The sequence below is a fragment of the Pyricularia oryzae genome, chromosome 7 (genome assembly GCF_000002495.2).
Source record: "Pyricularia oryzae 70-15 chromosome 7, whole genome shotgun sequence".
NCBI lineage: Eukaryota > Fungi > Ascomycota > Sordariomycetes > Magnaporthales > Pyriculariaceae > Pyricularia > Pyricularia oryzae.
The window spans coordinates 2,545,796-2,568,507 of NC_017854.1; the positions used below are offsets into that span (position 1 = coordinate 2,545,796).

Consider the following 22,712-nt stretch of genomic DNA (forward strand, 5'->3'; position numbering starts at 1 on the left):
CCCCGCATATAGGGAATGGAAATTCCAATACACACCGAGAAAGGAGCCCGAGGAACTGCGTTTGCCAAGACCCCTACTGGGCCATTATTTGGCCATGAGGACCGGCCACGGCGATTTCAAGGCCTACCATGACCGTTTCAACCACCAGGATGCAAACACCTCGTGTGCCTGGTGCTGGAAGCGGACCTCCCCTGAGCACCCGGTGCACTGCCGCTATTCGCGGGCGGTGTGGAGAAACTGGCCGTGGCCTAATAACGACCGGCCGGCCGGGCCGCCAAATCGCGCCCAACGCTGGAAATTCTTCCAGACAAGCTTCGGGCAACCGAAAAGCTTTGAGGCGTTTTCGATAGCCACCAACTACTTCAGCGCCCGCCCCAGAGCGGCCCGCCAGCGCCCCGCGCGCCACGAACGCACTTTACGCCTAGGGACACCGATCGTAAACGACTCGAACTCTGACGAGGAATAGACTTACTGCCTTTTCACCCACACTTCACGGCACAAGCCGTCAGACGAACCCTCCGTGCACCTTAGGCACGGGGTCGCGTCAGTGAACTAACCCCCTAAGCAGGACCGGGCCCGAACCCGGTCAGGCACGATCCGCCTCTGCCCTCCTTGTTTTCCCCCTGTGTAAATAAAGAAGATAGAACGCGCGCCGAGATACCCCTCGGGAGGTTGCTAACGGCCGGCTAACAAGCCGGGCCGAGCCCGGCGTTAAATAATACTACTACTACTACTACTACTACTACTACTACTACTACTACTAGCTCAAAAGTGTCATGTTTGTTTTACCAATGGCACTGCACTGCACTGCACAATTCAATAGACACCCCCTAAGAACCAAGAGACGCGGAAATACCATCAGACGCCACGATTTATGTGTTCTCGAGGTGTTCCTTGAAAATACGTGACATTGGTAATCAAGTAACAAGGCGCATAATACAACAGAATATACTTGCAGACGCTAAAGTGAAAGGGGTAACGCTGTAACTACCGACCAGGGAACATGCTGTGACGTTGTCGCAGACTATCCCCGAGGGGATGATGCGATGGAATGATGATGATAGCCAGGGCAACGAGTCGTGCCCATTCAAAATCGAGATTGACACTGACCACCTGTCAGGATCGGACATGAAGCTCACTACTTTGATTCCTACCTTATTTTGTACCAGATCCCATCTTCCAGTTCCCACCCCATCTTCCCGACCCCATCTTACCGACCCCATCTTCCCGACCCCAGCCTCCCGACACCCAGCTTCCCAACACTACTCACCCTCGGCCCAAAACAGAAAAACAGAAACACAAAAAGATCTGCATTCGCCACAGGGCCGCACCCCTGCTTTTGGTCGCACCCCCCCTTTTTTTTCACCTTGCTCAAGGCTCAAAAAATGGACCCGTCGGATGATAATCATGCCCGACACCCCGAGGTCCGCTACCTCATGCAAACGCCCTGGTGCGCCCAGCACCTAGCGTCGACGGGCGCGGACGACGAGTCGACGACGCCGCCCGTGGTCCGGGTGCACGCCAACAGGACCGTGCTGCCGACGCAGGAGAACCAGTTCGTCGGCGGCACGCTCAACAGCCCCGCGACCATCGCGGCGTGGGTCAACGTCTACGCGCGGCCGCAGCGGCGCCTCGGCTTCCGCATCCGCCAGTTCGTCTCGCTGATCGCGCTGCGCGACGGCATGATTGGCTTCCCCGGCGCGCTGCACGGCGGCGCCGCGTCGCTGCTCGTCGACGAGGTCACGGGCATGCACATTGCGTCGCAGCGGGACCCCGACCGGCCCTTGAACAAGGACTTTCGCACCGCCTACCTCAAGACTGAATATTTGAAGCCCATCCCGGTGCCGGGGGCGGTACTGGTCCGGTCGGAGATTGAGAGGGTGGATGGGAGGAAGCACTGGGTCAAGGCCACGATCGAGGACGGGAGCGGCCAGGTGCTGGCCAGGGGTGAGGTTTTGTATGTAGCTCTCAAGGAAAAGGCGAAACTGTAGATTTTACTAGCTCTAGATTGTGGGCTACAAGAACCACTAGATCTAGAACAGCCAGATCTTTTAAAGTAAGTTTTGAACCTCGTCCAAAATGTTTAAATAACAGTCTGCAATGTCTACACTACAATTTAGCCTCGCGCTCCTTGGCAACCTTGTGCTCTTCCCGCCAGGCCAGATCGGTCAGGATCTCCTCGCTCCCGCCGCCAATGACCTTGAGCCTGAGGTCGCGCGAGATCTGCTCCGTGATGGTCTTGCCGCGCTCGTAGGCCATGCCGCCGTGGACCTGCTGCGACTCGCGGACGGCGCGCTCGACGACGCGGCCGCCCTGGATCTTGGCGAGGGCGACGGGGCCGGCCAGGTCGCGGGCCTGCCAGCCGCGGCGCTTGACGTGGTGGGCGAGCTGCTCGAGCCAGGCCCAGTGGGCCTCGACGTCGCGGGCCAGCGCCGCCAGCTTGGCGCGGATGATCTGGTGCGACGCCAGCGGCCGCCCAAACGTCTCGCGCTCGTGCGCGTGCCGCAGCGCCTCGGCCAGGCACTCCCGCGCCTGCCGGTTGCAGTCCACCGTCAGGATGAACCGCTCCTTGTTGAAGTTGCGCACGATGATGGGGAACCCCCGCCCTCGCGCCCGATCAGGTTGCCCGCCGCCACCCGCACCTCCCGCAGCTCCACCCACGACGACCCGCCTGCGTTGTGGCCAGTGTTGTGGATCTTGCGGATCGAGACGCCGCGCGAGTCGAGCGGGATGACGAGGAGTGAGATATCGGACCGCGACGGCGGCCGCGATGTTTTGTTTCCGCTGCTGCTGCTGCTGCTGCTGCTTGTGCGCACCGCCGTCGTCATGTGCGTGGCCCAGGGCGCGCCCGTGACCCACTTCTTCAACCCGTTGACGACGTACTCTGACCCGTCCGCGCTCAGCACCGCCGAGGTGCGAATGGCGCCGACGTCAGACCCGGCCGTGGGCTCCGTAATGGCCAGGCAGAAGCTCGTCTGCCAGGAAAACAGGCCCGGCAGCCAGCGGCGCTTCTGCTCGTCGGTGCCCGAGTGGACGATGGCGGGGCGCCCACGTTGGAGGCGCCGGCCAGCGCGATGGCCACGCCGCTGGGCAGCCGCGCCATCTCGTCCATGAGGATCAGCTCGTGGAAGGCGTCCAGCTGCTGGTCGGGATCCCCGCCACTGTCTGCTGGTCGCGCGGCCGGTACTCGAGCGGCACGTCCAGAAACGCCAGCCCCGAGCCCGCGAACCTCTCTCGGACCTCCCGGGGCGCCTCGCCTGCCGCCTCCCACTCCAGCGCGTGCGGGAGCAGGTGCCTGTCTACGTACTCGCGCACGTGCTTTTGGAACCTCCGGTGCGACTCGTTGTAGTGTGGGCTTTCGAGGCCATGTAGCCATGCTGGCTCGGACCACCTGTGATTTTGTTTTTTGTTATGTTATTTTATGTTTCATGTCCTTGAGTGATGCTCCAACCATATCCGCAGGGCATCTTACGGTAGTCTTTCTCCCATGTTTGACAGTTTGACTGTATATAAGTGGCTTGCTTTGCCCCTCTTTTTTTTTCTTTTCCCTTGGAGACAATCTTGCTCTTCTCAGTCACCGTTAGCAATTCACTCGGTAGTCTCAGGTAACCGTACAAACTAGTCCGAACCAGCCCTCCAACAAAACGTAGGCAGATAGTGATGGCTTTTGTTCTTCAAGATCAACGGACGCCAAGCTCATTGTCCGAAACTCTCGTGTATAGCTAGTCATTTCCCGTTCTAGCAAATTTCCATCCAATCTGTCATCAAAACCCTGTTGCAGACGGTCGGTCCACTGCGATCAGACCTAGGTTTTTGGCCAAGCTTTTTTTAACTTTATAACCTCCGTCTGCTGGCAAATAAATAACGTTCAATAAAAGATCAAATAAGAACGGAAGAAATAATGTACAAGAATTGTTTCAATCTCAATCTCGTGTCCCCATATGCTATTCTTGTCCCCTTCCCCCTCTAGCGAAGTGGATGCCTTTAGTAGCCCTGAAGACGGAGCATGTTGCATGTGATGAGGTCAGCAGAATAGCAGGCCTTGACCCTCGTCGCACCGCTGATGAGCTTGTTCTTGTTTGCGTTAAGCTGCGACGCGGCGTCCGAGTTTGCGCCGACGATCTCGACCAGGTTGGCCGTAAGTCCCTGTTTTTTTTTTTCGAGAAGCGACATGGGTTAGTCCAAAATGTCTTGTCTTTGACTAAGCTCCCGGTCAGGAGTAGCGATCAAAAAGAGAAAAAAAAGACAAAAAAAAAGAAAAAAAGAAAAAAAAAAACTCACACTAATGACCGACTGGATGCCCCCCATAGAGTTGATGAGCGACTTGCCCTGCGCGGTGCCGTAGCCCACCCCCGACTGGGCGTTGGCCACGGTCTTGAGCAGGAGCAGGTGGCTCTGGGCGCAGTCGCCATAGGCAGCGGCGATGTCGTCGCGCTGCTGGTCGGCGTACTCGCCGTCGACGGCGGCGGTGCCCGTGATGCCGTTGACGAAGCCGCCGCCCAGCTGCGCGGCCTGGGCGAAGCCGTCGGCGCACTGCTGCATGTTGGCCGTGTTGGAGTTGGTCAGGATGGCGAGCGGGTTCGGGCTGAGCGCGCTGGCCGCCGGCTGCAGCTGCTTGGCCATGTCGCGGAACATGTTGAGCCCGCCCACGATCTGGTCGATCGACATGGCGGCCTGCGCCCCGGAGGCGAGCACCAGCGCGGTGGTGAGGGTGGTGAGGAAGGAGTTGGTGAACTGCATTTTGGAGATTGGGGTGTTTGGTCTGAGTTGTTTGATTGTAATTCGTAGGTAGGAACAAAAGATTGTAGGAAATGCAAAGGAGAGGCTGGGTTAAGCGGTGGTTTGAGAAATGAAATGAAAGGTAAGGACTGTGGGTTGGTGATTTCCTAGAAAAATTCAAGAGGTAGAGGGTATTCCTACCTGGAATATTTATACTTCATTTCGTTTAGGGCCATGGCGATGCCTACTATGAAGGATGCAAAACATATTTCCCCCTGGTGGAATAAGGGATGCGCGCAATCCTCCCACCGCAAAGCCCAACTCTTCACTGGCTGGTGCGTTTACCTATCGGTCCGCCGTTGCGTTTTCGCGCTACCGGTAAGATTGCACCTGCCAAGCGTCCCGAGCCACGGGAGCATCGAGACCAACAATCCCCTGGGACTATCTAGTTCTAAATTGATAGACCAGGCTAGAGAATTTGCTACTAGTCGCCTCGTGGACCTGCGTTAACAAGACGTTGATGTCCGTTAGTGCAGGGGCACTAGGGTCTAGCCTGTGTGGCTCCTGTCTTGATTATTTCGGCCCTGCCCCGAACAAAAAAGGGGTGCAAGGTATTTATTTGTCAATGATTGTGACAAACCACGCCATGCAAACACCCAAAACCCTCAAGAGTGGCCGCTTACTTTCGGCAGCACAAAGCCGGAAGCGTCAGGTGTGGCTTTTTAAAAGGGGAACCAGGCGAATACTATTTGTTTTTTATGTTGATAGTTTTCAATTAGCCTGACCGGAGGCGAATCTCCCGGATGTCAAGATTTCGTGGAGAAGATCGTGGGGTGCTGACAAAAATAAGCTTGTCAAGGCCGACAAAAGTTACCGCTCCGCACACCTAGATCGTTATAGGTGTCGGCGCCAAAAATGAGAGGCTCTCTCTGTCCGGGAATTGAACCCGGGTCTCAAGCGTGACAAGCTTGCATACTGACCACTATACTAACAAAGATTGGTGACAAGAGTGGGATTTGAACCCACGCCTCTTTCGAGACCAGAATACGCCGAACCTGGTGATTCGGAAGTGGTGGAGTACTTGAGTCGTACTCGGTCACTTGAGTCTGGCGCCTTAGACCGCTCGGCCATCTTGCCTGTTGATGAATGATGCCGCACTGTGAGTCATTAAGAAGGCAGCTCTGGTCCCGCAACCGACAATCCGATAACATGTTTCCATCCAATTTTTGCTCGCACCCGCTTGCATATAACCTATAACCATTTATTTTCCTAATATCTATATTTCATATAATGGCAACACAATCACCCCGCAGCACCCCCATTTCCTTCCTCCAATCTACCAGCAATCACGATTTCACCGGCTTACCTTCGGTATACCCATTGTTCTGAGCCCCATAATGGGTCCCCACCCCAAGAAAACGGTATTGGCCATTTTTTACCGAGAAAAAACAGCGATGCGGGCCTGGTTCTCCATTATGCGGCCTGTCGTGTGGTGTTATTTTGTAATTAGGCCCGTGGATCGGGTGATGCAGCAGGAGCTCCTGGGGGTCCAGTGGGGCAGGCAAGAAGCCTGGGAGCGGCTGGTTCCTGGTGTGCATCTCGGTGGGATATAGATTCCTCCCCGCACCAATGCTCATTCTACCGTGCCCGGGGAAGCGGGGGTTCAGGTTGTTGATCTTGGCGCCTTGCTGGAGACAGGCCTTGATGCTCTCGAGCGACAAGGTTACTTTTGTGGAAGCAATTGGGTGTTAGAATTGGATCTGTGTAAAACAGAAAGACTGCACTGGAGATTTTAAACGAGCTTACCTGTTCCTTTTCCTGTTTTATCCTGCACTACGTAGTCAGAGGTAGGACTGTTGATGAAGGGTACGTCCTTTTTGGGTAATTTGAAGGGCAGAGATTTATGTTGAAACCGCACATTTGTCTTTGGCCTAGTGACCACATGTTGCTTTGGGCGTTTGGACTTTTTCCCCTTGGCGGTAGTCGATGGTTTCTGCGGATATACGTAGTTTTAGCAAATGCGGGACTGGGGGTTTGTCACGAAACCTGATGAAGAGATTATGCTTACCGCGATAGGCTTTTTCGCTGTCTGTTTACTTCCCTTTTTGGTACTCTTTGCTACCTTGGTACTCTTTGCTACCTTGGTACTCTTTTTACCCTTGGAGAGTTGAACAGTGGTTCCAAAGTTGGCTTTGTTCTTGGGTATGTTTGGGACTGCCACCAAAGGTCGAGCTGTGACTTGCTGAATTACATTCGCTTTTTTCAATGATGTCAGGCCTGTCGAGGTCGCCTTCCGGCTTGGTTTTTGCTTGGAAATGCGTGCAACTCTGGAGCCTCCGACGCCGGGCACAGGAGTGGACCAGACAACATCCTGGAGCCACAGCGTAGATGCCAAGAGGAAGAAAAGGAAGTGAGACTTCATAGTGTCAACGGTCCGAGTTTATGACTTGATGGAGCTTTGATGGCTGGTCTTGGATGATTTGAGGGTAGTTTGATGTGTTGTTGTGATAGCTTCTAAGAAAGGAGCAGGCTTCGATGAGTATACTTGATGGTAACAAATAGAGTAGCATCCAGTGCGATCACCAGGGTCCAATCGAGCTTTTATATAAATAATATGAAAAATCTCACATTCAGACTTTCAGAGAAACAGAAGGCTGACTCCCAACTTTCCAAATCAATTTAGATTTTACTCACCCGCGTCAACTTGCACAGGCTTGATTACCGGCTATTCTCGATCACACAAAATAGCCCCCAGACTTACTTCGACTGGAGGCTGTATCAGTTACCAAGCCCTCAAAGAATCCCCACCATCAACCATACCCCAAAAATGCAGCAGTACTTGCATGTGCACACTGCGGCCCCTCAAGCGGGCGGTTCCGTCCGGTCGGTACAGCTTACTGTCCAGGGGGCCATGAGATGCAGTCGAATGGAGCGGTTGGTGGCGCAGGTTGGCAGGGCTGAGATAAGGGTGCTGTAGACCCACATAACATCATACGTTTATGGACAACCGCAATGTGCCCAAACTACCAACAACGAAGAGCCAAGAAAAGAATCCATGCGCCCAAGTTATAACACATCTGTGTTGTGTTGCACGACCAACGCCAAGAGCTTGGTAGGTATGACTGGTCGGTGGCAGAGCGACTGCAACCAGAAGAGAATAAATCGAACAAGCAAGACTAATCAACCTGCATCTAGTTGTTCTTTTTCTGAACACTCTTACTATCCTTTTTGTTGGTTGCTCCCACACCAAAACCGCCATGCGTCTGCTCAGCTCGACACGGTTGCAACTCTTGCGTAGGGCAACAGGCTACACGCCTCGTCTCGTCGCTGCTTCGCTCCCTCGTCCCACGACAACGACCAATCGCCTCCCTCCCACAGCCACCGCGCACCTCGGAGCTTCTTTCCACTAGGCCCTACCTGCCCGCAACTACGCATACGTGAGCAACGTGGACCCGTCCCGACACGACGGCTCGACGCAGCAACCCGCAGAGGATGCCCCGGAATCAGAGACGATAGACGAAGAAGAGGAGAAGATTGTCGAGGTCCAGTGTTATCCGCAAGTCCCGCTCTGGGAGCGCGAGATTATCGAGGACTATTTTGGCGACACGAGGTTCCATAAACAATACTTCTCGCAGCGACTGACCAACCAGCAGGCCGAAGCGTTGAAACGGTTTGTCTTGGGCGAGACCAACAATGCAGTAAAGACGGCCGAGGCGATGGCGTCGGAAGTGCAGGGGCTCCAAGCGGGAGACGACTACGACGAAGCGCTCGGCAGGGCTTGGGTCTCCATCAACGGAGTGGCCTGCGATCTGCCATACAGGCAGCCGCAGCTCGCGAAGCTCCTCAACGCCATGTACAGCCTGGGCGACACCCTGAGGCCCTGGAGCGAAGACGAGGACCTGCCCAACATTGAGTGGGCAAATGCCGGCCTGTCCTGCGTGGAGCATAACCTCCTGCACCTCGTCTACCGTGAGTTGTCGGACCTCCTCCATCCGGGTCCAGGCATGCATACTAAAAAAAAAGCTCGAGCCATATTCTGCTCTATATTTTCTCTCAGATGGATACCTCCTCCCAAGCCACCACCCCGCGGGGAAAGGTTGGCCCATGGCTCAAACAACAAACGTCTACACGTGGGTGGCAAACATGTACCGTAGCAGCGAGTACCCTGAGATCAACAGCGTCGCTATATTGATGTGCCACCTGGTCAGCCATTGTGTAATGGCCAACTTTGACGACGAGACGGCCCCGCCGGACGACTACCCCGAGATTCTCGCGGGCGCTGCTCTATACTTTACGGTTGGGGGCGCCTATTTCATGGCCCGCCTGTGCCAGGAAGGCAGGCCGCTGATGGGCGACCCGCGGGACATGATCACGATTGAGCGGTGGCGAAGCTGGGAGGTCAAGTTGAGAGAGGTGGCGGAGGCATCTAGAAAAGGTCGGTTGGATGCTTGGATTGGGAAGCATATCGAAACTGGCTTGAAGACGATGGAGCAGGCAATGGACTGGGCGATAAAGGAGGCGATGGAGGAAGCGAAGAATGTAGAGGGGAACAAGGGCCAAAATGCACGGGGAGCCTTTTGAAGAAAGCGTACAATCAGTGCATTGTTGTGTGTATCATAGAGATACCAAATCTCCTACTCCAGAAAATTGTCACCATCATAGAGCTCGGGACCGAAGCCAACGGAACAAAGACGGTGAATCTCGCCGTTGACCGCGGTCCAGGCATGCCGCCCAGCCTCCACAACGGGCCAAGATGCCGAGTGAGGGGTTTTTGGTGGGGAACGAGACGGCAGGTTCGCCATTCTATGGGGGAGATACATGACAGCAAGGGTCCAACGATACCTGTGATTGGCCGTGCATGCCATGCCATCTCTTCTTAATCTATGCATCCTGCAGGTGTGGTTGCAGCCACTGCGACACAGACTGATAGAATGCTGACAGAGATCTGTTGGTCTTTGGCTTATTTGGCAGGGCCCCAGCGTGCTGTTTTGGAAGATAAATCTGCATGTCCCGACTCATCAAAGACGATCAACCTCGAAAAGGACCTCAACTTTAGATCAAATGGCGGAAATTTCGTCGCAAAAAGAAAAGGCAGATCTGTCCAGCGGCAGCCATGATGTGCACCAACAAACAGGAAGCGCTGACCATGCCGACCGGATCCTCATCAACGCCTCGGGCCACATTCAAGAGCTCCCCAGAAACTTTAGCTTGATATCACTCGCAGGCGTCGGGGTGACTGTGGGAAATGTTTGGGTAAGCCTGCTGATCCTTTTCCCCCAAAAAAACACCAACAACCCGTCCTGATATTAACTCTAAGTTCTCGTAACCCATTTACCAGCCCGCAATCGGCGGATCCATCCTGACTGCCATCTTCAACGGTGGACCACCCGGCGTGCTGTACGAATTCATCACCGTCTCCGTCTTTTACTGGTGCGTGGCCGCCTCCATCGCCGAGCTCGCCAGCGCCATCCCCACGGCGGCGGGAGTCTACCACTGGGCGTCGGTGACGCCGGGCAGCCCACGGTGGGGCCGGCTGATCGGGTACTTTGCCGGCTGGTGGAACTACCTGGCCTGGGTGGCCGGCGCCGCCAGCATGGCCTCCATCCTTGGCAACACCATTGTGCAAATGTACGCGCTCAACCACGCCGAATTTTCCCCGCAGCCCTGGCACGTATTTGTCGTCTACATAGCCGCAACCTGGATCGCCTGCGCCGCCGTCTGCCTCGCCAACCGCGCCATGCCGTACCTCAACAGCCTCGGCATCGTCTTGATCCTCGCCGGCATCCTCATCACCGTCACCGTCGTGACCACCATGCCGGGCCGCGACGGCCGGCCCCCGCACGCCTCGGCCCAGTTCGTCTGGGCGGATTGGCAGGCCGCCGTCGGGTACCCGGACGGGTTCGTGTTCGTGGCAGGCATGCTCAACGGGGCGTTTTCCGTCGGCGCCGTGGACGTGGTGACGCATCTGTCCGAGGAGATCCCGCAGGCGTCGCGCAACGTGCCGCTGGCCATGCTGATGCAGGTGGCCATCGGATTCGCCACGGGCCTGGCGTACCTCGTGGCCGTCATGTACGCCATCAACGACTACGACGCGCTGTTCGCCGCCCCCTACCCCATCGCCGCCACAAGCATCCTCCACCATTCATGGGTCAGACCCACCTTTGTTAGCGATTCACACCCAAACACACCAATAAGCTTAACAGCTGAAGAATTTTCGCCCTCCGGGCGCCGGTCGTCATGGCCTCACCAGAGGTCTCAAACCGCCGCGCGCGCCCGCAGAGCACGCCTCAGGCTTTGCCGCAGGGCCAGGCCGAGTCAGGACACGTATCTCTCGACACGCGCACCGCTAACGCGCCTGAGCCGGCTGGCCGCGGAAGGTACTCCAGCCTCCCGGCCCTGGCCATCAAAACACTGCAGCAGGAGTTGGAAAACGTGGAAACAGTCGGCAGCTGGCTCGAAGAGGTCTTTGCAGCCAAGCTCGAAAGTTTACAGGCCCCGGAGGACGCCGCGCTTAGGAGAATTGTTCTTGAACTTGACGACGTGATCAGCGGCTGGTTCCTCAGTCGCACCCTCCCTGAAAAAGAGCGTTCGCGCTCCCCGTCGCGTTCGCCGACCAGTTCCAGCGAAAGGCGCAGCATTTTAATTACGAGGACGGGCACGGCGTCGTCGGCCTCTAAAGGCAGAGGCACGCCCACTAACAAATCGGTAACATGGGCCGAGCGAGCCGCCACGCCACCAGCGGCGGCCCCAACGCGAATTTTAACCCCGGCCACGCGCTCGTACCCGATACGTACGACGCCCGGCAATGCACCTGACAGCTCCGCAACTCCCTCCCAATCGGGCCGGGACCGCTCCCAAGCCCCGAAACGTTTGACAGAACAGCCGTCCAACCGCATCCTGATCCGCGTAAATGACAAATTGCGGATGGTGACGAAGGAGCCATACGCGGTAACGACCAAACTGGCCGAATTGGTCTCGGTGCCACACAGTGAAATCCCAAACGCCAAGCGTACCCCCACGGGCTGGGGTGTTACGGTGGCCTCTGAGGAAACACGGCAAAAACTCCTCAACCCCAGCGCGGTCAAGGCCATTATGGACGCATTGGACGCGCGGGAAGTCACTGTCCCGACAACCTGGCACACATACGCCGTTTCTGGAGTGCCCCGAACGCTCAATTGCCTGGACGGAAGAAAGGACGTACATGAGGTAATCCAGGAGGAGATTACCGTGGCAGCAGGCCAGCAGCCAGTCAACTGGCATATTTCCAAACATGGTTACGACCCACATACGGCTGAGGGCACGTGGATAGTGTCCTTCCTTCAACCCGTAAAGCCCTTTCAGCTTTTTGGAGTGTCGAGACGTGCGCGGAAGGTTGAAAAATCACGCAAAATTACACACCACCACGACGGTTGCCAGGGATATTGCGAAATACGTCGCTGCGTACGGCAAGCGCGTTGCGGCATATGTGGTGAAGCAAAACATGCGACAGAGGAAGAGCCGTGCAAGGCAGCCCCCAAATGCGTTAATTGCCACGGCCATTTCCCATCCGGACATGAGAATTGCCCTGCCCGACCTTTGGTGGTAAATGGGAAGTTTGAACGACCTTCACAGCGTAAACTTAAGGGGATTCGCAGAATCGGACGTGCCAACCGTGCCGCGATTATCAACGACCGGGCCGAAACGGCCCGCCGAGAGCCAGCACCTGCAATCCCGGTCCTAAGCACCTCATCGCAGCATTCGCAAACCTCGAGCTCCCGATCGAGCATTTCAAACAAAAGAGCGCGGCCATGCGAGGCGGCAGGGGCGGACATCCGTAACTTCCTGCAGGTTGAACAGGAACGCGTGCACGACGAAATCGTTTGGGCAGCCGAAATGGAGGAGGACGCAGCGGCTGCCGAACCTTGCCCCGCTGATGGGATAGACTTGGAAGCAACCCGTCGATTAATATGACGAAATACTCGCTCGGCAATATGCAGCGGGAATGCCTCGACGTAGTTTGGGCCAACGTAGGTAAAAGGATGGGTGTGCATCTGAGCCTATTGGAGTTGTGCCACCAGAGAAAGGTGGACCTGGTTAACGTTCAAGAGCCATGGTGCGGGCTAAATACGACTACACAAACGCACCCGGGCTATGATGTTTTTGCGCCAGTGGACGAATGGCACGCCAACACTTACGAAGCCATGACTGGGCTCCGGCCCCGGGTGCTCACCTACGTCAAGAAGGGGGCAGCCCTAAGGGCCGCACAACGACGGCTACCGCAGGGCCAAAATACGCGGGACATACTCTGGCTCGAAATTAACGGAATATTGTTTGTTAACGTATATAGGGCTCCGGGCACTGAAGCCGCGCTGGAAATGGTATGCAATACCGTGCCAAATGGACCCACGGTGCTAGGCGGCGATTTTAACGTAGCGGCTGCTGCATACCAGCCGGGCCGCGCAAACGCACGCGGAGGGGACCAACTGACGGCATGGGCGCAAGCCCAGGGGATGAGTTTTACAGGAAATATCGGCGTGCCCACCCACCGCGACGGGGGTTTACTGGATATGGTCTTTTCCAACCTCCCCAGCACAATAACTGTGGTTGACAGCAGTCTTTACACAGGCTCCGACCACGAATCCCTTTATACCACGCTGCGGACGCGCGGCGCCCCCCGCCCGGAGGCGATCAACGTTTCGGTTAGGGACGACCGGTTACCAAAGTTCGCGGAGCTACTTGCTTTTGGCATGCAAGACATGCCGGACCCGGGATCCGCGGCCGATGGCTACGCATTGGACGCGTGGGTAGCTGAATTTACAACTTTATGGGAGCAAGTGACGTGGGTCGTGGGTACGCCGGCGGGAAAAAGGGACAGCTCGGCTCCCTGGTGGACCGAAAACTGCCAGCGGCTCTGGTCCGAATTCCAGCGGGTTAAACGGAGCGCTGTAAATAGGGCAGACGCCTCTGCCGAGGAAAAAGCCTATACGAAAGGGGTGCGGGCCGCGAAGCGGGAGTACTGGAGGCACCGGATCGACCAACTGCGCGACGATAAGGATTTGTGGAACATGGTGGGCTGGCTGGGAGCCGGACCACGCCTCCGGTCCCCGCCGCTGGTTATTAACGGCGAGCAAGTGAGCGAGCCTTTAGCAAAAGCGGAAGCACTGCAACGGGAGGTGCTTGGCCGATTTTCGGCGGAGGATGACCTGCAGGGAGACCCCTTGGAGGCCTGGTCGCCGGACGAGGCTAAAATCCCTTGGGACACCCAGGTTAGTGCGGAAGAGGCGGAGCGCTCCTGCATTGGGGTTACGAGCACGTCCCCGGGCATCGACGGAATGACCGTCCGGCTACTAAAAGCCGGATGGGTTTCGTTGGCCGAGCCGGTGCGCAGGCTCTACCAACGTTGCCTGGAACTCGGACATTTCCCAGCGCCTTGGAAGAAGGCCGAAGTCGCGATGCTACCGAAAACGGGGAAGAAAGACCGGAGCAGCGTTCGATCCTGGCGGCCTATAGCCCTCCTCTCCTGCATCGGAAAAGGCCTCGAGAGGCTCGTTGCACGCCGGATAGCTTGGGCCATACACGACAACGGGCTCCTTAGCTGCACCCACGGCGGTGCCCTACCCAAACGATCGGCGACGGATCTGGTTTGTGCCCTCGCCCACGATATCGAGCAGGCTCTAGCTCGCGGGGAGGAAGTCACCCTTGTCGCATGCGACGTCCAAGGCGCCTTCGACGCCCTCCTCCATAGGCGATTAATACGGAAAATGCGGAGCCTCGGGTTTAGTAAAATGCTCCTCAGGTTCGTGATTAACTTTTTAAGCGGCCGCCAGGCCCGAGTCCGGCTGGAGGGTACGACCACGGGCTTTAGGCGGCTTGGGTGCGGCACCCCGCAAGGGTCTCCCCTTTCCCCGATCCTATATATGCTATATTTGGCGTATCTCGTCAAAAACGGTACGAAGTGGCGGTTGGCATACGCAGACGACGTGCTTACATGGAAATCGTCACCCTCGTTGGAGGAAAACGTACGTTGGCTGGAAGATAAACTCCGGGATATGCACGAAATTGCGGCGGAAGAGAAGATCCATTTTGCAGCGGAAAAGACAGAGTTGATCCATATTACTAAGAAAAGGCACGGTCGCAACCCGGAAATCCGGATTAATGGTAGAACGGTTACCCCGGTCCAACTACCGGGCGGTCGACGCGGACAAAGCGCCTCCGGGGCCGAGCGCTACCCGGGCATGCGTTGGCTTGGTTTTTGGTTCAGCCGACGGCTAGACGGGCGCCGCCACGTGGCCGAAAGGGCTGCCAAAGCAATGGCGGTCGCTGCCCACCTCAAGAGCTTTGGGGCAGTAAGATACGGACCGCCTGCGGCTGCACTTCGCAAGGCAGCGGTGGCATGCGTGGGTTCCTCGGCCACCTACGCAGCCGAGGCATGGTACAACCCAGCGCACAAGCAAAGAGGACTCCTCAAAGCACTGAACAAACCGCTGGTTTTAGCGGCACGGGCAATCCTCCCGGCGTATAAAACCACCCCCTCGTCCACTGTTCTCAGGGACGCAGGACTACCCTCGGCCCGCGTCGCGCTGGCCTACACCCGCCTGAAATACGGCGCCCGACTAAGGCTCGCGGACAAGGGGCACCCCCTTGTCAGCCGCCTGCGTGAAACACCTCGTGCCCGCAACTCGGGCCATTCGGCCACGACCCTGCAAACGGCTGCACAACTTCTCCCGCGGATCCGGAGACTAGAGTTGCGCGCACCTCGCAATGCCCCGGATTCTCGCACTGACCCCACCGGAGGAGTCCCGAAAGAGGAAGCGGCCCGCCGCTTTATCGAATGGCTGGACATGGTATCACCTGACGATATCGTGGTATATACGGATGGTTCGGAAAAACACGAAAACAACTGCGTCCAAATAGGGTACGGATGGGCCGCTTTTAGGGCGGGCCTGGAATTTGCCGCAGGCTCCGCATCTATTACGCCGGAAAGCCACGTTTTCGACGCCGAGGCGATTGGCGCCCTAAAAGGGCTACAGGCGGCAGCCAAGGCCCAGCCAGGCGCCCGGATCTGGATTTGTGTGGACAGCACCTCGGTTATTTGGGGTCTTAGAGGCGACGCGCCGCGTTCGTCCCAATGGGCCTTTCTGGAGTTCCATGACCTTGACGATCTACTCCGAAAACAAGGTACCGAGGTTCGGGTCCGTTGGTGCCCTGGGCACCAGGGAATCCCGGGAAACGACCGGGCTGACGAGCTGGCCAAGGCCGGCTCCGCCGGACCGCCGGACCCAGACCCGAGGGCTCAGCAAACCACGTATAGCGGTGCCGGCACGGTCCTCAGAGCCATTCTTTCGAATATAGAGAAGGACTGGTGGCGTAAAGAACTCTGTGAACGGTCCCCCGCATATAGGGAATGGAAATTCCAATACACACCGAGAAAGGAGCCCGAGGAACTGCGTTTGCCAAGACCCCTACTGGGCCATTATTTGGCCATGAGGACCGGCCACGGCGATTTCAAGGCCTACCATAACCGTTTCAACCACCAGGATGCAAACACCTCGTGTGCCTGGTGCTGGAAGCGGACCTCCCCTGAGCACCCGGTGCACTGCCGCTATTCGCGGGCGGTGTGGAGAAACTGGCCGTGGCCTAATAACGACCGGCCGGCCGGGCCGCCAAATCGCGCCCAACGCTGGAAATTCTTCCAGACAAGCTTCGGGCAACCGAAAAGCTTTGAGGCGTTTTCGATAGCCACCAACTACTTCAGCGCCCGCCCCAGAGCGGCCCGCCAGCGCCCCGCGCGCCACGAACGCACTTTACGCCTAGGGACACCGATCGTAAACGACTCGAACTCTGACGAGGAATAGACTTACTGCCTTTTCACCCACACTTCACGGCACAAGCCGTCAGACGAACCCTCCGTGCACCTTAGGCACGGGGTCGCGTCAGTGAACTAACCCCCTAAGCAGGACCGGGCCCGAACCCGGTCAGGCACGATCCGCCTCTGCCCTCCTTGTTTTCCCCCTGTGTAAATAAAGAAGATAGAACGCGCGCCGAGATACCCCTCGGGAGGTTGCTAACGGCCGGCTAACAAGCCGGGCCGAGCCCGGCGTTAACTAATACTACTACTACTACTACTACCCCATCGCCGCCATCTACCACCAGGCCACGGGGTCCGCCGCCGCCGCCACGGGCCTGCTGGCCCTCATCATGGCCTGCATCTCGCTCAACGTGGTCGGCCTGCACATCACGACGGGCCGGACGCTGTGGGCGCTGGCCCGCGACGGCGCCGCCCCCTTGCCGGCTTTTCTGGGCCGCGTCAACCGGCGGCTCGACGTGCCGGTCAACGCGACGCTGACCTCGGGCGTGCTGGTCACGCTCCTCGGGGTGCTGTACGTCGGCAGCACGACCGCCTTCAACGCCTTTGTCGGCTGCTTCATCCTCATGTCCAGCAGCTCGTACCTGGCCGCCATCCTGCCGAACCTCGTGACGGGGAGGCGGAACATTCAGTACGGGGTGTTCAAGCTCAAGGGGTGGGTTGGGTTTGCGCTGAACGGGGTGGCGTGCGCGTACATGGTGGTCTGGTTTGTCATTTACTGCTTCCCGTTCTCGCTGCCCGTCGATGAGAAGAGCATGAATTATGCTAGTTTGATCTGGGGCGGAACGACGATCCTGGCGGGCCTTTGGTGGGTGTTTGGAGCGAGGCATGGGTACCAGGGTCCCAAGACTACGGGTGGTATCACGGTCGATGTCATGGAGGCCGATCGCGGGGAGGTCGATGTCGTTCCTGGGCAGCATAGATAATGACGGGATGTGGCCGCTGAAAAACCAAGTAGCTTAGAATGTTGCAAAACTCCCATCGCGGAAGTGATCCAGTAAAATCAGTAAAATAGTCGACTTCAACGCCGTTGCAACTTGGTACGAGTATGGGTCGACCTGTCTCGTAAATCCATCAAGTTGAGGTCGTACAGCCGTTGATTTAATGTCTAACACTGAAACACATGTGTTCAGCCGTAGGATCACATGACCCCGCGGGTCTCCGTCACTTCTCAAGGGAAGGTTGCGAGCCGCACAGCATGTCTGAGGGTCCCAGGCAAGCCACTGCAGACGTCTTGCCCCAAGGACTGTGCACAACAGTTCCTCTCGGTTTCTTGCTGATCAAAAAAAATCTTTGCTATCTCATAACTGTTGACTTTGAGAGTTTTTGTTTTAGAGGGGCCGCGGATGGTCCTGACCTTCTGAAGCGAGCTACCTGTTGTGCATGTCAAGCCTTGTACTCTGATTTGCTCAGCAGTAAGGGACCCCAGACGGGAAAAGTCAAACTGAACAATACGGCTTTTGTTGCATTAGATAATTAGTCAAATCTTGGTGTCACATAATGACCAAAATTTAGTTAGCGCTAGGAGCACGATAAAAGCGCTGCCACGTTTCTTTTTTTTTTTTTTTTTTTTTTTTTTTTTTTTTTTAAAAAAAAAAAAAAGCACCACCCATTCCAACATATGGCTTGCCTACCCAATTAATCAGCCTGCACGTGTACGTTGGTGTGCGTTAGCTTTTACACTTTGCTGCCTGCCTGACCAACTGACCATTTCCAAGGGCAGGCGTGGGTGGATACGCTCGGACAGAAAAGCAATACAAAGAGCGATGACACCGCCCACCCCAATTCCTAGTGTCGCTGACGCCACCTGGGTAATTTGGTCCTCTTTCGCACTTTGCCCCTCGTTTCCGGCCATTCCCAGCAAAACTATGGACCCCATCGCCATCGTCACCGGCGTCGCGCAGGTCGGCATCAAGCTCGCCGGTATCATCAAGGAGGTCCGAGAAAGGACAAAAGACGTGCCGCAGGAGCTCAGCGACTGGCAGGGTCAAATCGAGGCCTTCAACGAGATCACCAGGGCCGTACAGAAGGAAGACTTTCTGCGGACTGCCGAGGTTTGCAAGATTTTGGAGAGGTGTCTGGAAAAGCTAGATCGAATCGCCGGCGATCTTGCAGAGCTCCAGACCGAGCTAGACAGTCTGGTCAAAAAGACTTGGAGCGCGGTTTGCGGCGAAAAGAAGGAAGACGACATTCGCAAGAAGTTCTCGGCTTTCGCGGAAGAGCTAGGTCCCTTGCAGATCCAGCTCCAATTGCTCAGGTGAGCTTTTGCTGTGCCCTATGGAGGGGTATGCACCTCCCCAGTGTGCTTGGAAATTTCCTGACCAAGAGCTCCACCACCTTGCAGTTCAAAAAGAACACAGGACAAACTCGACACGGTCCATCGTAACCAAGAGAGATATCATGTCCAAGCGATGTGATGAATAACGGCACCGATGAGGAAAAATGTCTGAAGGCCCTCTTCTGTACGGTCCCAGAGGTGACCAACCCCAAGGACGACCGAGCCGGTTTGCTCACCAGCAAAGGTCAGATTGTAGAGGGCACGTGCGATTGGATTGTCAACAAGTCCGAGTTCATCGAATGGGAACGCAAGCGGGGGATTCTTTGGATCTCGGGGGGTCCTGGTCTGGGAAAGACGATGCTGTCAATACATTTGACCAGACACATCGAGGACATGTCCACCTCGGACCACGAAAAATCGCAGCAATCCACGACAATCTATTTCTTTTGCAACAGCAGTCAACGAAGCAGTGGTATATCCCTCATAAGGGGCCTCATCAGCCAACTCCTTCACAGCAACGGGGCTCTTTACAAGCACATCTTGCCCGACTTCAAGGCGCGCGGCACCAGCATTTTCGAATCAAACCAAAGCTCTTTTGAGACACTTTGGAGGATGTTCATCGCCATGGTCCATGAGAACTCTTTGGGAAACGTGTCTTGCATCTTGGATGGCCTCGACGAATGCGACAAAGAGTGGCTGGAAGTTTTAACGATCAAGATCAAAGAGTTGCCCATCATTGCGCCTCGCTTGGGTCTCATTGTTGTCAGCCGCGAGTATCCCACCTGTCTCTCGAACTCAATGGGAAACTCACCCAGGATCTGCCTAGATCCAGACTCCAAGGACGAAATCAACGCGGGCCTTGAGCTGTACATTGCATCGCAAATGGCGGAGCTGACCAAGACCTCGAATGGCAGGTTTCCGCCAACGCTCTTGCAGAAGGTGGAAAAGACGATCCGGGAAAAGTGCGACGGGACCTATTTGTGGATCAGCTTCGCCATCAAGGAGCTCCAGACAAAGGAACCGAGTGAGGTGGAGGACGTCCTGCGCGGAATGCCCAAGGGGCTCGACGACATGTACGCAAGGATGCTTAACCAGATCGACGAGAGCCGCCGGGATGTCGCCGAGCGGTTGCTCAGGTGGTGTACATTCCTCCGGGGTACGCTTACTTTAGGTCACGTGGTTGGGGTCCTGATCGACGCCTGTCAGGGGGGCGAGACGCTGGACCCCCTAGAGGCTGCCAGAGGCTTTGTCGCCTATTGCGGGCACCTTTTGTCGATTGAACAGAGCCAGCCTATTGATGAAAGGGTGTCTATTTATGCAATCGAGTCTTATAAAATCAAGTATCTCAAAATCACCTTTGTTCACCAAAGTGTCAGAGACTTCCTCACTCGGACCGTACAATCCAAAACAGTCTCCACATGGCTGGCACCGTTCGAACCTACGAGAGAGAATGCAGTGCTCGCCTCTGAATGCCTCGGCTATATCGAGAAGCATCATGATTCACGGCTTTCAATGTCACTAGCAGAAACGGATTCTATTTCTGACGATTTCCTAATGTACGCCTTGGGAAACTGGTTTAGGCATACGAGAGAGGCGGGCAACGCCTTTGGACCAGATTTCTTGAACAAGCATTCAAAGATCCTTGCAAATGAGCATTCCAAAGAGCTCCGCGTTCCTTTGAGAAGCGATGGGTACTTTGTCGGCTTAGTCCAACGTTATGAAGGTCCAACGGGGCTCCTAGGCCTGGCATGCTACGCGGGCATCGAGCATCTCGCCAGGCAACTGGTCCAGGCCAGGACAAAGCCGTTTCGACGTTTGCCTAGAGCCGTTTATCACCTACGTGTTTTCAAGGCTTCTGACTATGATACTGAGGGCCTTTCGCCTCTTCACATCGCAGTCCGCGAGGGTTTAATTTCCATTGTCAAAGCTTTGATTGACAGCGGTGCAGATATTGATCACTGCGGCTATAACCCACTCGCAAAAAAGCTCACTCCACTATCTACAACCATAGGTTATGAACCTCTTCGTGAGTTTCTCTTTCAAGTGTCTGCTGTTCCCTATCGCATCTCGTGGCTTTTCTAGAGCGAGCAGTTGTATGACATTTGTTTGCTAACCATTTTATACACCCAAAATGGGGCTTAACAATCCTTCCAAGACTCCAATGAGATGGCGGAATTTCTGCTGCAAAACGGCGCTGACCCAAATGCCGGATTCCCGCCCGCAATATGCTTAGTTGCCGGAAAGGTCTCGAATAAACCACGCGAGAGGATCCAAGAGATTCGCCTTCTGCTCAAGTACGGTGCTGATGTGCGCAAGCGAGGTATCGACCAGAGGAACGCGCTGCACGAGGCATTGCGGACAACTGAACGGTTGAGAAGTGGTATGTCGCGTAATACTCGGAGCGAAGCGCGCACGGAAGCATTGCAAAGACATGATTGTGGGATTTTGGACGTCCTTGAAGTCCTTGCGTGCGCTCCCCATGGGCGGGAGGCTGCGGGTGCAGTAGATGTCCACGGCGAAACGGTCTTTCTACTAGCGGCCAGGTCAATGGCGGCGCATTATTGTAACCCGGCCAAGTGGGGAGCCGAACGGGCCGCACAGGCCAAAGACATGAAATATTTGCGGTGGCTTCTCGACCCCAGTATGGGCATCAGCGACCTCCTCGGGCGCAGAAATAAGCGCGGCGAGAACGTGCTACACATAGCCTCCCATCTGGGTAAGGCCGAGGTCGAGCTTTTCCTCAAGGCTGGGGAGGGCCTCGACGTCACGGCCCGGGACTATAATGGAGACACGCCGCTGCATAGGGCCGCTGATCTTTGGAACGCCGACGTCATCAAGGCACTCCTGGCCACCGGCCGTGTCATCGACGTCAACTGCGTTAACAAACATGGCCAGACACCCCTTCATCTGCTGGCTACGTCCAACTATTGGAGACGTCACTTTTACTCTGGCGCAACCGACCTGCCTGAACTCGACTGTGGGACCGAAGCTTTGGAGTCGCAGATCAGGGACTCGCTGCGTGCCCTCGTGCGGAGTGGGGCGGACCTAAAGGCGCGGGATCTAGACAGGGGAGAAACGGCTTGCGAAATGATAGCCGGTATGATGCTGGAGGTCACCGATTGGGGGGGAGGACCGCATTGGATTTATCCAAACCGACCTGATTTCTATAGGGCTTTTCTCCCTCGCTTACAGAAGGCGTTTAAAGACATAGAGTTGGAGCTGGGTGGGGGATCTGGGTAGGTAGTTAGCTACACGAGTGACTTGGTGCCAGGGATCTATTGCAGCTCAAAGACTTGACTGTTCGTTGTTTAACACCAAGGTCAAGGGGGCATGTCCATATCACAAGATATTTGGGAAATTATCTATTCTTTCATGTGTACCCTTATAATGGAGTTCTCAAATGTGTACTCAACCAAGTGGTCCAAGTCAGGTAGTGTAACGAAGCTGGTAATACGATAGGAGGGTTGGCTTGGTGCTACAGGAACGAAATGACGACGCCAACACTGCACAAGAGCGTGCTGTATACGACACTCGAATGGAGTCAGATTTCTGCGGGAGGAGTAGCATAGTTGTAAGTAAATATTGGTGTAACTATTCCACCCATACGATAGAACAATTCAATCAATCCCTTGTGTTCTGGCGATCAAGAAGTTTACACAAAGTCGCCCGGAATCTTGGGTCAGGTGCTGATCCAGGTCACGGCACAGGCACCGGCACTCGTTGATGTGTCGGGCGATGGCACACCGATGCGTTTTTCGAGGCAAGGCCTAGCAGCTAGCCACGGGATCAAAAGACGGCGGGTTGACAAGGAGACAGGAACAACGGAAGGGAGGTTCTAGCAAAACGCACGAGTGAAGTGGTTGGCGCTGC

General features: G+C 56.0%; 8 protein-coding genes and 2 non-coding genes across 10 annotated transcripts; 5 read left to right on the forward strand and 5 right to left on the reverse strand.

Annotated features, from left to right (window-relative positions):
• Positions 1-1,385: 1,385 nt before the first annotated feature.
• On the forward strand, positions 1,386-1,991 carry MGG_11096 (uncharacterized protein; the record flags this gene model as incomplete). The annotated part of the gene is made up of 1 exon (XM_003721242.1): positions 1,386-1,991. One exon carries the CDS (start codon positions 1,386-1,388, stop codon positions 1,989-1,991), a length of 606 nt encoding a protein of 201 aa, XP_003721290.1.
• A 118-nt stretch (positions 1,992-2,109) lies between these two features.
• Positions 2,110-3,376, reverse strand: MGG_15041 (medium-chain specific acyl-CoA dehydrogenase; the record flags this gene model as incomplete). The annotated part of the gene is made up of 3 exons (XM_003721243.1): positions 2,110-2,568; positions 2,643-3,011; positions 3,053-3,376. 3 exons carry the CDS (start codon positions 3,374-3,376, stop codon positions 2,110-2,112), a joined length of 1,152 nt encoding a protein of 383 aa, XP_003721291.1.
• A 559-nt stretch (positions 3,377-3,935) lies between these two features.
• MGG_09055 (uncharacterized protein) lies at positions 3,936-5,330 on the reverse strand. The gene is made up of 2 exons (XM_003721244.1): positions 4,282-5,330; positions 3,936-4,146 (listed from the first exon to the last, which is right to left on the reverse strand). Exons 1-2 carry the CDS (start codon positions 4,738-4,740, stop codon positions 3,985-3,987), a joined length of 621 nt encoding a protein of 206 aa, XP_003721292.1. The 5' UTR covers positions 4,741-5,330; the 3' UTR covers positions 3,936-3,984.
• A 314-nt stretch (positions 5,331-5,644) lies between these two features.
• MGG_20308 lies at positions 5,645-5,716 on the reverse strand. Its single transcript has one exon. It is a non-coding gene; the product is annotated as a tRNA-Asp (tRNA).
• Positions 5,717-5,720: 4 nt separating this feature from the next.
• On the reverse strand, positions 5,721-5,856 carry MGG_20309. The gene has a single exon. It is a non-coding gene; the product is annotated as a tRNA-Leu (tRNA).
• A 209-nt stretch (positions 5,857-6,065) lies between these two features.
• On the reverse strand, positions 6,066-7,141 carry MGG_09054 (uncharacterized protein; the record flags this gene model as incomplete). Its single annotated transcript, XM_003721245.1, has 3 exons — positions 6,066-6,445; positions 6,526-6,712; positions 6,788-7,141. The coding sequence occupies 3 exons, from the start codon at positions 7,139-7,141 to the stop codon at positions 6,066-6,068; spliced, it is 921 nt and encodes a 306-aa protein (XP_003721293.1).
• Positions 7,142-7,976: 835 nt separating this feature from the next.
• MGG_12676 (uncharacterized protein) lies at positions 7,977-9,300 on the forward strand (the record flags this gene model as incomplete). Its single annotated transcript, XM_003721246.1, has 3 exons — positions 7,977-8,042; positions 8,130-8,688; positions 8,777-9,300. 3 exons carry the CDS (start codon positions 7,977-7,979, stop codon positions 9,298-9,300), a joined length of 1,149 nt encoding a protein of 382 aa, XP_003721294.1.
• A 261-nt stretch (positions 9,301-9,561) lies between these two features.
• On the forward strand, positions 9,562-10,926 carry MGG_18043 (uncharacterized protein; the record flags this gene model as incomplete). The annotated part of the gene is made up of 3 exons (XM_003721247.1): positions 9,562-9,972; positions 10,058-10,867; positions 10,915-10,926. The coding sequence occupies exons 1-3, from the start codon at positions 9,781-9,783 to the stop codon at positions 10,924-10,926; spliced, it is 1,014 nt and encodes a 337-aa protein (XP_003721295.1). The 5' UTR covers positions 9,562-9,780.
• A 5,970-nt stretch (positions 10,927-16,896) lies between these two features.
• Positions 16,897-17,582, forward strand: MGG_09049 (uncharacterized protein; the record flags this gene model as incomplete). Its single annotated transcript, XM_003721248.1, has 1 exon — positions 16,897-17,582. One exon carries the CDS (start codon positions 16,897-16,899, stop codon positions 17,488-17,490), a length of 594 nt encoding a protein of 197 aa, XP_003721296.1. The 3' UTR covers positions 17,491-17,582.
• A 799-nt stretch (positions 17,583-18,381) lies between these two features.
• MGG_09048 (NACHT and Ankyrin domain-containing protein) lies at positions 18,382-22,363 on the forward strand. The gene is made up of 3 exons (XM_003721249.1): positions 18,382-18,821; positions 18,909-20,868; positions 20,998-22,363. Exons 2-3 carry the CDS (start codon positions 18,981-18,983, stop codon positions 22,080-22,082), a joined length of 2,973 nt encoding a protein of 990 aa, XP_003721297.1. The 5' UTR covers positions 18,382-18,821; positions 18,909-18,980; the 3' UTR covers positions 22,083-22,363.
• The last annotated feature ends 349 nt before the right edge of the window (positions 22,364-22,712 follow it).

What these genes read in the sequence shown, in the direction of transcription:
- MGG_09055 (XM_003721244.1), bottom strand. Translation starts at nt 4,740, where the DNA reads ATGCAGTTCACCAACTCCTTCCTCACCACCCTCACCACCGCGCTGGTG. An exon ending in GCATCCAGTCGGTCATTAGT is followed by an intron (nt 4,147 to 4,281) that starts GTGAGTTTTTTT and finishes AAAAAAAAACAG; the next exon opens with GGACTTACGGCCAACCTGGT.
- MGG_09048 (XM_003721249.1), top strand. Translation starts at nt 18,981, where the DNA reads ATGAATAACGGCACCGATGAGGAAAAATGTCTGAAGGCCCTCTTCTGT. An exon ending in CATAGGTTATGAACCTCTTC is followed by an intron (nt 20,869 to 20,997) that starts GTGAGTTTCTCT and finishes AATCCTTCCAAG; the next exon opens with ACTCCAATGAGATGGCGGAA.